We start from the raw sequence: 15,943 nt of genomic DNA on the forward strand, positions 1-15,943 counted from the left end.
ACATCTATACAATATTTACAGCTTATTTTCTCAGTGCTTCAGTTCTCTGCTAACTCTATACTGTGAGAATGAAGATTTGGTTAAAGTCTAGGTAATGTGCCAGCACTCCGGCATGTCTGGATTCTCAAGAATCCATTGCTACGGAAATAAAAAGGAAATTAAACCACTGGAAAAATAAAAGAAGGATGTTAGGTTGCTATGGAGCCCGATTAAATTTGGAGGTAAGGTTTAACTTGCCACTTAATTCACATAATTTGGAGGTAAGATTTAACTTGACGCTTAATTCACATCATTATGCAGTGAATACGGCAGGAGATTGAAAGGCCCCGTGCTGCTGCTCGGCGCTCAGCAGTGCCCTGGGGTGCTTTCTGAAATGGCCCATGCACAGAAATCCTCTCCTCAAAATGCAGAGCGGGTACCGCCAGCTTCCAGACAGCTCTGGCCACCCGAACCTTAAACATCTTTCTGCAGGTTTCTTAGCCCTCTGATGTAATTTTTAAAAGTAGTGTCACTTCTTTAAAATTTAGCCATTTAGGTCAGACTGTTTAAACAGTTCCATGAGCCAGCGCTATTACACTGCAGCCTATTTGTGATATATTGCAATGTAATATATATAGCAATGAACAGTCTCTCTTACAAATTAAACATTGTTTGTAATCTATCAAGCATGCCTGAAACAGCCCCAAGAACAGTCATCATAAAAGAAACCAGGTTAAAATTGTTTTTTTCTGCAGTTTTTCTCTTATTCAAGTACAGACCAGTATCATGCATCATAGCAGTACTACCTCTACTTTTCCATGAAGTCTGTGATCTGGAGGTTTTGTCAGCAGTGGACATAAACTCTGAAAATGGGCTGGTGTTATAATACTGCAAGTCAGTCAAAGGATCCCTGAGGTGAACTGTAGCCCCTTTTGCTACTCATCTACTCTTTATTAGCAGTAAGTAAAAGCAGTAATCAGATAGTAAGCGCCTTCAAAGTAAAAGCTGCTGTTCTGGAATTAAAAGTCATAACTTCACAAGCAGTTTTACAGTTAAAGGCAAGACCACTTCTGCCAAATACCACATTGCTAGTTAATGAACTCTTATTTATGAAAGAAATTTCCTTTTTATAACTAAATCCATGTTTTCAACTGGTGTTTCAATCAAAACAAAAATTCACGTTCTGGTCAACTGAAACTCCTGACCTGTATACCCATACAGCAATCTTTTATTTCTAACCAGACAACAAAAATTTGGCTGAGAATACCAAAGGCCAGAGTTCACACGGTAACTGCTGAGGAGAGACATGTGTGTAACACACGATAACAGAACAGCACATTTACCCCCATGATTTAACATTGCAATTGAGTATTGCAAGAAGTTACAAATTACATGTATAGAGCATCCTAAACATGGGCATAACATAGCCCCTCTGCAAGTTCTGCTGGCACGCTGCTGCAGTTTTAAATCAGACGTGCCTGTGAGAAGATGCAACTTCAAAACTGCAGTTCCCCAGTTCATCTGTGTGGTTTTTTAAACACCCACATCCTTCTATTCAATTTCTGAAATGTCCCAGTACCACCCACCCACCCTTCCCTTCCCACCCCATCAATATGCAGGGCTTCCAAAATATCTACTCCTGGCCCTGCCAGCACGTCCCTGTGTTTCCTAAGTGTGCTGCTTCCCCTTTTCAGGGCTCATTTTTTGGTCCGGGAAATGGTAGTAAATAGGAATCCTCCTTCTATCAGAGAAGTGCTGCAAGGAAGGAGGCTAAGCACCAGTCTGAAGCATGTACACACTTAGCTGGAATATTACTCCACATTCAAAGTTTCCTCTGCTCCCAAACAGCCGCCGTTTTTTACAAGCAGCATTACTCTGGAGTAACTCCATGAATTTGCTGCCAGAGGCTTAGCCCCATCCGCGCATGTTGCTCCCACTGATCGAACAGGGCTGTGGAAACATACTCCAGCACAGCCGGGCAGCAGGAGAGCCGTAATGCAGGAGCCATAGCCACTCAGGTCTGCCAGGCCATTTGCAAACCCCTCATAGCATTTGACAAACTCCCACTGGTGTTGCAGGGAATTTTGGTGGTGGGATTGACAGCAGGATCTCTTCCCAAAAATAATTTACTTTCCCCCAGTCTTAAGAAAAGCTGCCTGGGAGGAGAAAGTGGAAGGGAGCTCATGAGGTCTAGAAAGCTACATCAGTCCTGGCAATTAGTCAGGGCTACACAACATTTGGGGAGCCCCACATGAGCAGTAAAAGAGACAGGCAGATGATTGTGATGACTAACAGATGTGATGGCAAGAGCAGAAACATGGAGCTCTTCGCTTCGGCCATGTTGTGAACTCATGCCCCAGGGATACTTGTCACCACACTGTTTTAGACATGGGGGTGCAGACGAAAGGACTGAGGAACTGCTGTTAAGCTTTCTCTGCTGTCTCTACCCTATATTTGCAGGGGAAAAAGATTACTCCCAAAATAGCCTGCATCCAGTACCTTTGCGGACTTTGTGCTGATGCTGGTTTTAAACCACCTGCAGGTTTCAAAGTGCCCGCAACAACCTTGTGTACTCTTCAGTTCAGTTGCAAGAACAACGCAAAACTGTGAGCACTTCTGTCACCTCCAGGCACTATGCAACACTAAAGTCAGTAAGGTAGTAAATAGTGAAGAAGATAAGTTACACTGTCCATCAACATTGTGACTATTTCCCATAGGATTCAGACAAAATGTTTTTCTAATACCACCAAATGCAAAATACTACATCTGGAAACCAGGAGCACAGATGTTGTCGATACCAGACGGGAGAGGCTGCCTCAAGAAGCAGCAGATGGACTTTGAAATCACTGCGAATAACTGACTCGGCACGAGCACTCGGCATGCCATAATGCCACAGCAAAAACAGCGGGCACAGTTTGTGCACACAAATATCAAGAGGTTGAGAAGAAATCTTAGCTCTATTTTTTATCCATGGTATGTAGAGCACTGGCCTAGCAACTGGTGCTGGGTCGTGAGACACACAGGAACAACAAAGTTCAAGAAGAAAAGGTTTCCAGCTTCTGAATCCAATATATACAACATAAAGCTTCAAGTGCTCATTTTCTGCAGTTCATCCAAGAGGTGAAGGGATTAGTGGATAGCATGAGGCAGTCTGGGATTTTTCAGCCTTGTTGATAAGGATGCAGCAATCCACAGATCAAAGATGAAGTTCAAAGACCAATGTGGAAATGCAAATGAATTTTTCAGTAATGACCACAATCAAATATTAGAACAGGTTCTCCAAGTCCCCAATGAATTGCCCTTACTTTAGGGCAAGATTGAATAACTTTCTGGGAAGCACATTGGGATATAGCTTTCAGATAGGCAATAGAGAAGGGGTGGAGAAGGGAATTGTTGCAGGTGGACAGTCAATTCTGAAGCGAGGAGGGCGTCCACAAAGGGACCAGCTTGTGGGTGTAATTCGCATGCCACACATCCGACACACTCAGACTTGCCTTGCTGCACGGGGTCAGTGACTGAATCAGAAGTCTCACACTTCAACCATTCTCTTGCAGGGGAGACAACTTTCCTTTTGCTTGAGGCACAATCAGTATAATCTCTGGATAGCACAAGTTTCAGGGTTTTCTGAAGCAGATTTGCTACATAAGCAGGTAAAATAAAGGTAACATGTTTCAGTGGTACAAGAGCACATGAACTGCCTGGTTATGTCATTCACAAGCTGAAACACAGACCACAATAAACCACATAACATAAGAAGGGAAATTTTCCAGCTTTGACAGTGAGACCACCTTTACAGCACCAAATTGTCACTTGCCTGCTAGGAATGCGTAAGGACAGATTATTTGCCCAAGGGAGTTCAGGCCTTGGACATTTGTTGGGAGTCTCCTGACGTATGCAGGCTAGCTACAGGGGTTTCTCAGTGACAAGAGGGTTATTACTACAGATTAGACTGTCCAGCTTCCTTGTGCTTGGTCTTGGCCAGACCTCTCCAAGAGTTTGCGCTTCTCCATTCTCCAAGTGGTGAGGTGGCGTGGATTGTCCCCTGCTCTACTTATCAGTGATGAAGACTCAGAACAGCATTTTGTGGGATCAGCCAGCCTAGGCAACTAGTTCCTGCTGGTTTACTAAACCACCCAGTCGAGAGTCAATGTGGTAACGCTGGAGTAGGTAATATAGCTTTCCTTAACATATATGTGAACTACCAGTTTAGGATCTAGCAGCTGCTTTGCACACAGTTCTTGGCAGGACTCTCTTTTTCCAGCATGACGACTCAACTCTTTCCTACTAGGAAAATTACTAAGGTTTGCCAGGTTAACTACTCCCTTCGCCAGGCAGTCTTGCCTATGGGATATGGAGCTCATCTTTTTCTCGTTGAGACAAAGCAGAACAGATTACAGCACTGCTACTGCAGCAAAACATGACCGCTCTGTCTAACACCCACACTCAAGTGGCATATTACACCCTTTGATATATCGCCCTTTTAAGTTGTTGGATAAATACAAACCATATTTTCTTGCTGAAAATAGCAACTTCAGGTATTTAGGGTATTAGTGTACCAAATATGAAGTAAGCAATATTCAAAAAAAGCAGGCATGCAAAGAAAATCTTTGTTTCTCTCACAGGAGCATCTATTCTGTCTCTGTAAGGGCATGTTGAGTACTCTGATTTAAAAAATATTAAATATTCCATCATGGAAGGAAGGAAATAAGTGCATCTGCCAGAACAATGGCAACAATTTAGAGTACATTTGTCTAATGCCTCTCACTCCCCTTCACAAGACTGAGCTCATCTTGCACAGCATGGATAAGGCTGGGTTCTAGCAGTACAACAGAACAGGACACTTACACTAACAATACAACAGCAACAGAGCAAGAACATCTTTCTTCTTTAGTTCCTCTCAATTTTTACCATTATGTAAGTTCCTTATGGAACTGAAAGAGTACATACCACCTCTTGCTTAAGCATAGCTATTTTGCTGTTTCAGTATCTGACCCTGCAAAGCTAAGTTTGGTATTCTAGAAACTTAAGGATGTTACCCAAAATAACTCGGAAGCTTTTACAATGAGATAAACTGAGGAGTTGAAGTAAGGGAGTTTCAGGTGACAAGCAGATGGTTTATGTTGCCCAGCTGCATTATCAGTTCTCCATTTAAGTTCAGAGGGAAGCAATTACATCCTGAAAAGGGATAACAAGCTCCATGATTACTTCCATGGATCACACTGCCTCTGCTAATCTCCCCAGAAGTTTCCACTGCAGGTGTTACAAGATCCTCAAGTCTGGAATTTCTCCAGCATTACTTAGCTGAGAGGCTAGAGCTTGTCTGAGCTCTGGAGGGGATTAGAAGCAAGCACGCTTTTTACAGTCCTTTTATGTTTGATCCTAGAGCAGGAGGAGCAGCAAGTAGACTGCCACATGCCCCTAGCTTTCACTTAGCTTTGACCTGCTCAACCCCCATTGACCATTGGTATGTAGAAGCATCAGCTTTTAGGACAGAGGGAAAGCACAAAGACTTTCAACCTGTAAGTAACTTGAGGAGCAACTGCTGACTTTGTTTCTCACCTCCTTGGCTCATGAGTTGAGCTATGCAGGGACCCCTGACTTGGAGTAGCATATAAAATGGAGTGCATCACAGAACAGACTGGCAGACGCTAGCTCAGACCAGACACTACCTAACAGGCCTAGGACTGTGCCTCGATGTGTTTTAAGTCGAGACCAGATAATGGTCAGAAAGGGCAAAAATGGTTCTCTAGAAACTGTCACTATGATGCAAGTGAAAGATGAATCATGTCTCACTTAACTGATCTTCAGTAAGTTGAGGCAGATGTGTAGACAGATGTTGTACATTCATGAGGAAAAAGAATACCTTGAATAACATCTAAAACCAAGCATTACTCTGTACCCCGTCACCATTCCCCCCCCCACAGTGTATCTACACACACATTGGCCAATAAGCTCCACAAATACTTTGTCAGCACTATTTAGATGCAAGAATTACTTGAGGCAAACAATGTTTAGCATAAGTTTATTTGCACAAGAATTTCAGAAGCATTAAGGTCCAAAACCCAATTTCCAAGGATGACAAGTGAACACCACAGTGCAGAACAGTAGACAAAGTTACTGTGACCAATCTCACATTTGGGCTCATCACAAATCCAAATATTTCTAGTACTTTGTTTTGCCAGCTTAAAAAAAAAAAGACTCACTTCTTCCAAAGAGGTATGAGACAGATTTTCCAAGAGCTGACTTCTTTTAATAGTAAAAAATAATAAAAGAGATAAACAGAAAAAAAGACCGCCTAAATTTCAACAGAAAGTGCAATTTTAATCCGAAAGAGACAAGCCCAATCCAGACACTTCAATGAGTGGCCTTCTCTTCCAATACGAGTGAGGAAAAACAGAGTGCTCCAACCATTCCCCCCAAAGCTTCTACAATATTGCCCAGCATCCCACCTTATAACTAGTTTCATTGAAATTAAAGAACATATGAAATATAGTTCACCATATTTAACAAATGGTTCAGTAAGACTTAGATGCAAAGGCTGGAAGTATTACTATCCATTTGGTTCTCCCAATGCCCAAATTAGACCAAGTTGCCAGTGACTATGATAAACTTACTGCTTACTCCTGTGCCTAACAATTATGGCACCCTGACTGAATGAGTTGAGCGAGATGGAAAGTAAACAAGTACCATCAGTCCACTGACACCTTAGAATTTGAAGCAATTTTTCCAAGTTCTCTTCTAAGAGGTCTTTTCCCAAGCACTCATATAGTGATAAGCAGAGATCACTATCAATGTTAGTAGTTATTCTAGTGATCAGAAACCCACAAAGCCTAGGCACAAAACATACTAAATGCTTAACCCCAGAACTCAATCCCAAAATATGGGTCTTTAAGTTTCAATAAAAAGCTTTAGGTATTTGGACTAGATTTAAATACTACCTACTGCTTTGTAGACAAGATTAACGTTAAAGTGTGAAGATCTTTTGAAAAATGGTTACTCAAAAGTAAGCGGTAGTCTTAAATCTCCAGATTAGTGATTGACTGAACTAGCTGAGGACAAACACAGCAACAATTAAATCTTGAGCTGAGGAAGCATGAAGTATGCTTTACCTTACAATTTTCAGAGTGACCATGGATCAGCATAGGGATTTTACCAAAGTGACTAAAACCCAGTCTACTACTAGGTCTCCTTGGTAGCATCTTTATCAGATAATAATAAAACAAAAAATCTATCTTACAATAAGGAAGTCACACCAATAAACTGTAATTCAAGGGGGACTTGGTAATAAATACTGACAACAGATGCGTAACCTCAGACTGGCTTAGCCCTGCAGAGCTTATAAGCTACAGAAAGAAAACAGCTATTTCAAACCACACAGTCTAGTTTACTAGAAGCCTAGTCCTGAGGAATGATGCGCTGATACAAGACTTGCAGTCTAGTGTTACTGCAGCTTTGTTTTGATGTCACTGCCCAGAGGGAATGTGTTAGGGTAATAGTCTGAAGTACAGTAGTCTTTCTCTAACCTCCACTTGACACACAAGTGAGCAACAGAGAATAGAGCAGGTTTGCTGAGGCATCATTAACTACTGAAAGGAGACTGAATCAAGCAGGCAGCCTAGACTTGGCCTACAGTCATCACTTTTAACTCTTACCTAGTGCTCATTCTCATGTTACTCCTTGCTACAGGGGCCACCATAAACCTGAACTCAAACCAGCTAGCACACACCAAATTAAGCCACTGCCACATGCAAGATCAGGCTGCTAGGACAACTTGAAACAGAAAGGGATAGACTGCTTGCAACGCAGTGATGAAAAGCTACTGAGTATTCCCGCTTTACCTGCCAAGCCAGGATTATTTTGAAGGCAATAAGATGAACAGTGTCCCAGCAATCTCTTATACAGTAGGGCCAATGCAGTAAGTAGTGTCCAGCTTCAGGATACAGTTTAACTATTCAAGAGCTTAACATCTAGCAGCCAGGCTACAAAGCATCAATATTTCTAATACGCCAGAGCAACTTAAGAGACAGGGAACACAGCAGTCCTGCAAAGCTTAAGCCCAGGAAGTCAGCTGTTCAGAGAGCAGCCATTCAACATAAAGCTTCCTTAGGGGCCTCAGCAACAAGTTACATTAGCAAAAGCACAATATTTATGGCAGGAAGCTTAAATTCTCCATAGCTCTACCTCAGTAGGAATCCATTAGAGCCTTTTTTCTAGCACTTCCATTTCCAATAGATGCACCTGGCCTGATGTTCAGCAGCCAAGGCATGCAAAGACTAGTAAAACATAAGTCTGTTTGTTTCAAGCTTGTGAGGACTTCTCCTGAGCATCTGAGCACTTCCACATGAACTGATGCACAGGAACAGTTTCTAAAGATCAGCCATGAGATCGCACAAGACAGATACGTGAGTCTAAGCTATTTGATATGCAAATCAAACATCTCCCTCTAGGCAATGGTTTACTTCTGCAATAGCTTAGGTTGGCTTTAAAAACATCTATTTAAGAGATGAGATGATAGCAATTACAAACTCCTAAGCAAAAGACTTCCTTTGCTCTAGTGACACTCTATACTACGCCAAGTACTGCCTTGCATGCAGAAGTTATTCATGCCTAGGTTTGCATTCCAGCAGGGAGCTTGCAGTAAGTTTAACACATATGACAACATTGGCATGATGTTATTTTTTAAAAAGCCTTCCAAATAGTCAAAGTCTTGGGTGAGAGATGCCTTGTCTGTAAGCTACGCCAAGTCCAAGCCACAGTTAACAAAAAAGGCTGGGTTCACTTTCAAGTTTAGCTACTTTGGCTGACTACTCAGGAAGCCTTTAATGAAGAAAAACACAACAGAAGACACCAAATTGCATATTTACTACTGAAGTTGCTTACCAGACTGTTCAAAGAAATTAAGCTAAAGCATGCTTGGCTACAGCCTGCTTTCTAGATTGTATCCCTCCCTGCCTTCCTAAGCTAAATGAAGAAGTCTGAACAAAAGAGTAGCCTCGCTGCTCTATTGAGGCAGTCTTTATGAAGTAGTTATGAAAAGTGAGAGAACTTGCAATGTAACTAGAAGTTTTTGGTCCTATGAGGAACAGGCAATTTTCTACTGCCATTTAAGTGCTGCCCTGCTACTGTTTTCCACCTTGAACAGCAACCATACATTGGTGTTTCACCTGCTTTCTGCTTTACCTTTTAAGCTTAAATCATTTGTTTGATCAGGCACTTTGGTCTCACAAGCTTGCAGAGACAGCTAGAAGTCATAAAAAAGGTTTAGTAAACAAGTATTCTTAAACATTGCACCAGTATATATTAAATAGCTCTAAGATTTGCCTTTCTAGTCTACTTCTTTGGTTAAGCAAAGGAAACTCAAGATCATTTGCTATAGGTATTTTACTATTGCAATTCAGTGAAAATCATCCAGTTAATATACCAGTTTCTAATAACACTATATACATAACTGGGGAATTTTTAACCTTCCTTATAAAGCACAGGAGTTTCAAAGCAGCAAGTTCAGCACATACACTTTAGGAAGGTCAGCTCCCTACACCTCCAAGGGAGTATGTACTCTTCTAGAGGCTATTCTGAAAACAGGGGCAGGCTTTCAACACATACAGCTTCTGTGGATAGGGTTTATATACTTCTTCAAGTGAGGGCTAAGACCAGTAAAGAGGAAGAATTTTACTCTAACCACTCAAAATACCATCTCATACAGTGACCAGGTGATAGTGATAAACCAATAAGCTCAACCCTTAAGTGGTGACAGAAAGACAAGCCTTCAGGACCCGCCTGAAGTTGTACAAGAAGAAATTCATTTTTAGGGGGCACTTCAGGAATTTATACTGTGGCAGAAGTGCATATCATCCCGCAACTTACAGTGGTTTGGGGTTTTTTTGGGGGTTTCTTTTTCTTTTGCTTGCTGTGGACCTGTGAGGAAGAAAGTTGGGCCAAACCTCAGTGCAAGAGCTGCGCTGCTTTCCAACTGTGCCAAAAATTGCTTTGCAGTCAGAAAGGCTTTATCTTGAGCCTGGACTCAACAGTATTTTTCCATCCTAACTATTCAAACTGTGGTTCCAATTCTATTTAAGGCTTCAATTCCTCATTTCAAGGACTTTTCACATTACCGAGTTTTAGATCGTGTTTTGGTGCATGTTTAGAGATGCCAAATTTTGGTACTCCAGCAAAATTCAGCCAGCTTATGCTTTAGAGATAGAGGCTTACTAATCCATCTTCAACTTCCAAGAAATTAATCTTGAACTTGAGGCAGGACCACATATCCCTAGGTACTACGGGAAACAATGCTTAGGCCCTCTACAAGACAGACAGTATCCATACAGTTACCAGTTCTACACAGCCAGAAAGTAGAAGCAGCCCAAATACAAGCCCACTCTCGCACAATTAGTCCAATAAAAAGTTGGCCAGAACTTGAACTGAGGAAGTATAGAGTAATGAGGTTAGGCAATAGAAAGCAGAGTTTTGTTGCTGTGTCAGGAGTGGCTTCTGCTCAAGACATTTTACAGTCTTTCCTCTATCAACTAACCCAGTTTACCGAATACTCGACTTAGATCACACGTTAATAGCCATTTCCAGAATTAGTACCGAGTTTTGCAACTACTCCTCTAACATTTGGCTGCTGGTTCTCTTCTCCTAATGAAGATGTAATAAGGCTTCTTGGCATTTGTAGAAATATACTGAAAGGTTCATAGCAGGTCACCTGGTTACATACTCCTACTGCCCACCAGGAAGTGGACAGTCCAATGCAGTCATGTTTCCATTAGAAAACCTCCAACTGACAGTTATTACTTGTCTATATATACACTCAGCATCTTGGCCTTTAGTAGCCTCCACTCAAGAATGCTCAAGTGAAACAATTAATTGCAAGGCAACCAAGTGGGGTAGGACTGGCTGTACGGCACAGGAGCATTTGCAAGATAGTAGTTGCTGAAGTTTACATCACTAACATAAGGTGCTGGCTGGTAGTAACAGGTAACATTGGTGGCATTAGGGATGATGTTTTGTTCTGCCAGCACCTTGAGTGCTAGCAGAGAGATCAAGTTGAGAGTCTGCCTTCGCTCATGTCCCATGAGACAGACTGTGCTCTCATTCACCACCCTGCGCAGAATCATGAGGTAGTCATATTTGCTCCTCTCTTCTTTGGAGAAGTGGTTCTGGAGGTAGGTCTCTAGTTTGCGCTGCTGATCCAGGATGTCTGGGAAGTCTATGAAGAATCGGGAGCACATGTAGCGCTCTAATGTTTTGATCTCATCCTTATCCATGGGCCTGAAGTCTCGTACTAAGAGGTTACTGTACTTCAGAAGCCCACCACCTCGGATCTCTTCAGGATTTTTGGTAGCTATCAGCTTGTTCTGGAGGTGATCAAAAGCTGCTTCAAAGTCTCCATACATGCTCTCCCCGATCACAGTCGGATGGAAGTGCTCCGACATGGGGGTTTCTGAGTAGTCATAGTAAAAGAGCAGGGAGTCCAGTATGATTTGGAAGGAGTCCACACTGAACTCAAACTGTCGTCGTATACAGTCTACAAACTTCAGTTCCACATTCCTGCCGTGTTTGTTGGAAAGTGATATCAAGCTCCAACGGTCAGACTCTGTGTACACTTTGACTAGCTTCTGGATGTAGGCTTCCTTCAGTGTTACTGGACTGATTTTCAGCTTGCTTACTCCTTCTGGCAAGAAATTCAAGAGGGATCGCAACACCACATCTCGAACTAACTGAAACTCTGCCTCACTTGGAAGAGAAACTTGAAAAATGAGATCCAGGTCTTTGCATCCCAGCCCATTATCCTTGACCAGGACATGACCAGCTGCAGAGCCATTCAGACGGACATCACGTACCACAATGCCTGCTTCACTCAGCCTATTCCGAACAGTCTGAACAATGTCCTTTAGAGTTATCTTCAGCGTTGGGAAGTTACCTCGTCCATGGATTGGAACCACCTCTGTAAGAACCTCATGCAGACGGCTGACCTGCTCCCAGTTCAGTACACTGCATGACATGCAGTCTGTGTTACTTCCTTTGCCTGCCATCTCAAGGTTTTTCTTCTCCAAAGAAACTGTAGGGAGGTGGAATATAAAAAAAAAGACAAGTCAGACTTTGTTTACGCTTCCTAGATATATATCCTATGCTTTGCTTTTCTGTCTACACATACACAGGCACAAACTACAAAGAAATAATTCTATGTACTAATGATTATCAGCAAGCCTTTCACCTGAAATGATACACTTCTCTATTGGTGCAGGGAAAAAATTTAGCTGTCATTGTCCTTTTCTTGGTGAGGCAGAGTTAAGTATTTCAGCAAAAGCAGTTTGTGTCAAAGGGAAATTATCAACAAAAATGACACCTAAGCTTTACCTAAGTTTAAGATCATCTGCAGCAACAGTTGCAGCCAGATGAGCCATAAGTGCAAAACACTTCTGAAAGTTAAGCTTTGAACTTGTTTCAGTATACATAAAGCTCAAACTGCTCTCTCCAACTAACACAACAGTGGAAGACGCACAGGTGTTAGTTTCAGGGCTTAGACATCCAGTCCACTGGAAGCACTTTAATGATGCAAGAGATACAAGATTTCTTCCTTTTCATAGAAGTTTTTCCTTTCTCAGCCATCCAGCATCTACCACTCATGGGATAAAGGCCAAGTACACCTTGCTCCTGCAAAAAGCTACAGCTCTTCAGCATCCTGGACAGAATTTCAGCTGCAAAGTCAGATAACTATTCAATCTGCACTTCAGCTTTGTAAGTAACTCTTTACCCTTCTTCAGATACACTGCATAATCAAACTACCTTTTTGGAAATATTCATACTTGCCCCAACCTGTTGCTCATTTGTGGAGAGCAAACAAGTTTGTACGAGCTGGCACATATTCAGATGATGTATATCATGTTAGTGTAACTCTAACACTAAGCACTTGAGAACCTCACTGATCAGGCTTGGTCACAGCCTCGTCTGAACTTTTGTGCTTTTTAAGGAGTCTTGTCACAGTTGACAAGATCATTCTCTTGTGCTTAAGTGGCTTGTGTTTTGAAGTATGTAGATACTTCATATATTCTACAGTCACGCAACTCCAACTGGTATTAATACACTTTTCTCTTTTTACACATTCCAGGTTTCTATTGTGGCCAGGTGCTTCCTGACAGCTACAGTCTAATTGAGGCCTCACCTTCTTCTGCCCCAAGTACTTGTGAAGACTGCAGCTGCCAAGGTCAGACTAGTCAGACTTAAGGTAGTTAACTCTTACCTAGCAGGAATTGTTTAAAACCCAACCATATAGTTTCCTAACATGCAACAACACAGTGCATGGAACACTTCTAAAGCAAGTTTCAAAGAGCAGCTATTGTCATTTCATGCTTGTCTTCTTCCAGCTTTTAATTTTTGAACAGCTCATTTGACCTGTCACCTCCTCTACAGAAGACAGTCAAATGCTAGATAAAATATACAGTAAGGTAAAAATGCTCCTGGGGAATCAATTTCTGCCCTTCAGCACGAGCTGCTGCATTACAAGCTCTGCTGCTGTGGGCCACATCAGCTCCAGCAGGCACAAAACAAACCTGTGATTCATAGGATGATTAGTCTAGGACAAATCAAAGGGTTCTTCAAACTCAATCCTTAAGGCTGCAATGCAGCATAAACCCAGAGGCATCAAGCCTGCCAGCAGTTGCCCTCAGGCACTTCAAACCCATTCAAGTACACTTTCATCTTAAAGCTACTACATTTTCATTAAATCCGTCAGATCACTAAAGAACACAAGAGTCTTCCATGATTCCTAGCTTAAGCTGCAAGTGCTTTCAGCTAACTGCCCCCGAAAGCGTTCCCTCTCCTCCTTCCCATTTGTAGCCTTCTCAGCAGCTAAGACAACATGTGCAGCCCATCCAGTGACCAGAAAGTATTCGGAGCAGTGCTTCTCACCCCACCCCACACACTTGGTTCTGCTTGGTGATCCTCACCTAGGAGAATAATGCACATTGCTGCCCTTGTGGGGGGAAGATGAAGTATTTCATTTCCAGTTCAGTGGAGAGTTTAATTCTCAGGCTGTCAATCTATGAAGCCTCCCACCCCCAAATCACTCATGTGTTTGCCCTCTCTGCAAGAATTATGTTAGTGACAACAGGATCTTAATGACCTTAATGTACTTGGGATACCAGCAGTTCACATGCCTCTTGTTTCACCAAGATTTTCCATCACAAGAAGATCTGATACCTGTATTCACTGGGAAGAAAACAACTCTGAAGCCGAGGTGGGCACTACCTATTTTTAATACCAAAAGGAAAGAGTATTGTAGCTTCATGTGGACACAAATCTCAAATCAGAGGCAGAAGGAGCAAGGACAACGTGCCTTCACCTTTGTCATGAAGTACATTACTCTGCAGCAGCAGATTTCCCTATAAGACATATAACTTGACACAACACCTGAAAAGAACTTAGACGACCGTACCTGCAGCGAGCAGCACCCCCGTGACACTGCAGTGCTACAAGACCCCTTCAAACCCGAGGGGCACTGCAGGCGGGGAGGTTCAGCTGCCTCTACTGGTTTTCTCCTGAGAGGAGAGCTGAGCGCGCTTTGCTGCGCCGTAAGGGGCAACTCACTCGGTGCACGGCAGGCTCGGCTCCGCGCACGCGGGACCGGCGCTCACCTGGGACACGCGGAACTTGCCGTTAGGCCGTTTTAAATAGTATCAGTAACTTAAAACGCGTTACCAAGCGCTTTCCTCGAGGAGATCCCTCATGTAAGTGACCCCGCCCGCCGCGCCGGCTCTGCCCCGGAGCGGAGCCGAGCCCCGAGCCCCCCCCTCCCGGCCCGGCCCCGCCGCTCACCGGTCAGCTCAGCCGCACCGCGCACCCCGAGCGACCGCGCCAGCCTCACGCGCGCACACCACTGCCCCCCGCGCCCGCCCTTTATCGCCGCGCCGCCGGCCCGCCCCGCCCCCCTCCGCCGTGAGGTAACCGGCAGGCGGGGCGCGAGGCGGTGGCACCAGTAACGGCCGCTGCGGCGGGACTCCTCCCCCCAACCCCTCCCCCCCGCTCCAGCCCTCCCGCTGCGGGGGAGCGGGGGCGGGTTTGGCCGCCGTTAGGGCCGCCGGGCGCTCGGCCCGGGAGCCCGGCGGGGGTCGGGGTGGGGGAGAGGACGGGGGTGGCCGCGCGCGCCATGAAGCCCTCACCCCCCGCCTCCAGGGGCTCGCCCCGCAGTTTCCCACACACACACAGGTGGCGGCGGGGGGCGCCCAACGGTCGCTCTCTCCTCCCCCCCCCCCCCCCGTACGACTGTACATGGAAGGGAAAGCAATAGCCTAAACATTTCAAGGGAATAAGAGAAGACAGGGAAGCGGACTGCAAGGAAAACCAGGCTGAAATACAACATGTTTTTGGTATCGGACAGCACAACCGTCAGTATATAGGTAAGATTTCCAGACTTCGCTAAGGAGTTCGTTACGGTGCCACATCGGAAACAGCCAAACTAACTGCAAGGATGCGCTCGCAAGGACACGGCAAAAGTGTTGAAACAGCGCGCTACTGAAAACCACAGCTGATGGGCTGTGGGAGGCACTGGAGACGTGGAGGAGGACAAAACTATTAGACAGGAAGCAATGAATAACTTGGAGATATAGAGTAATGAAAATCGGCTGGCGGCTAATAGTACACAGCACAAGATCATGCACTGCGGGGATAAAAGCTACAATTTCTGCTGTAAACCCTCAATGTTTCAGCAAAAGAGGAGAGAAAGGATCTGAGGTATTTGCCTTTTGTAGGATAATCAGGACTCATCAGAGGGGAAAAAAAAGCAAAACTTATCCTAAGGACAGGCCGGTTGACATATTTCTAGTAGAGCTAAAAAGTATTTACAAAGCATTGCGAAAAAAACCCAACACATCTGTTACACTGTTTGGTCATACACAGTCAAGAAAGATGAATTAAAACCTGCACACACACAGAGAAGAGCTGACCTTGTAGGAGGAAACTAGAAAGC

General features: G+C 43.9%; 1 protein-coding gene across 2 annotated transcripts; it reads right to left on the reverse strand.

Annotated features, from left to right (window-relative positions):
• Positions 1 to 5,985: 5,985 nt before the first annotated feature.
• TENT5C (terminal nucleotidyltransferase 5C) lies at positions 5,986 to 14,837 on the reverse strand. Of its 2 annotated transcripts, none has more exons than XM_075165985.1 (2): positions 14,794 to 14,837; positions 5,986 to 12,037 (listed from the first exon to the last, which is right to left on the reverse strand). In XM_075165985.1, exon 2 carries the CDS (start codon positions 12,009 to 12,011, stop codon positions 10,839 to 10,841), a length of 1,173 nt encoding a protein of 390 aa, XP_075022086.1. In that variant the 5' UTR covers positions 12,012 to 12,037; positions 14,794 to 14,837; the 3' UTR covers positions 5,986 to 10,838. The 2 variants fall into 2 exon arrangements, with proteins under 2 accessions (XP_075022086.1, XP_075022096.1); XM_075165995.1 differs by lacking the exon at positions 14,794 to 14,837 and adding an exon at positions 14,414 to 14,480.
• Positions 14,838 to 15,943: the final 1,106 nt, after the last annotated feature.

This window comes from Calonectris borealis, chromosome 1 (assembly GCF_964195595.1).
Source record: "Calonectris borealis chromosome 1, bCalBor7.hap1.2, whole genome shotgun sequence".
Taxonomy (NCBI): domain Eukaryota; kingdom Metazoa; phylum Chordata; class Aves; order Procellariiformes; family Procellariidae; genus Calonectris; species Calonectris borealis.

What these genes read in the sequence shown, in the direction of transcription:
- TENT5C (XM_075165985.1), bottom strand. Translation starts at nt 12,011, where the DNA reads ATGGCAGGCAAAGGAAGTAACACAGACTGCATGTCATGCAGTGTACTG.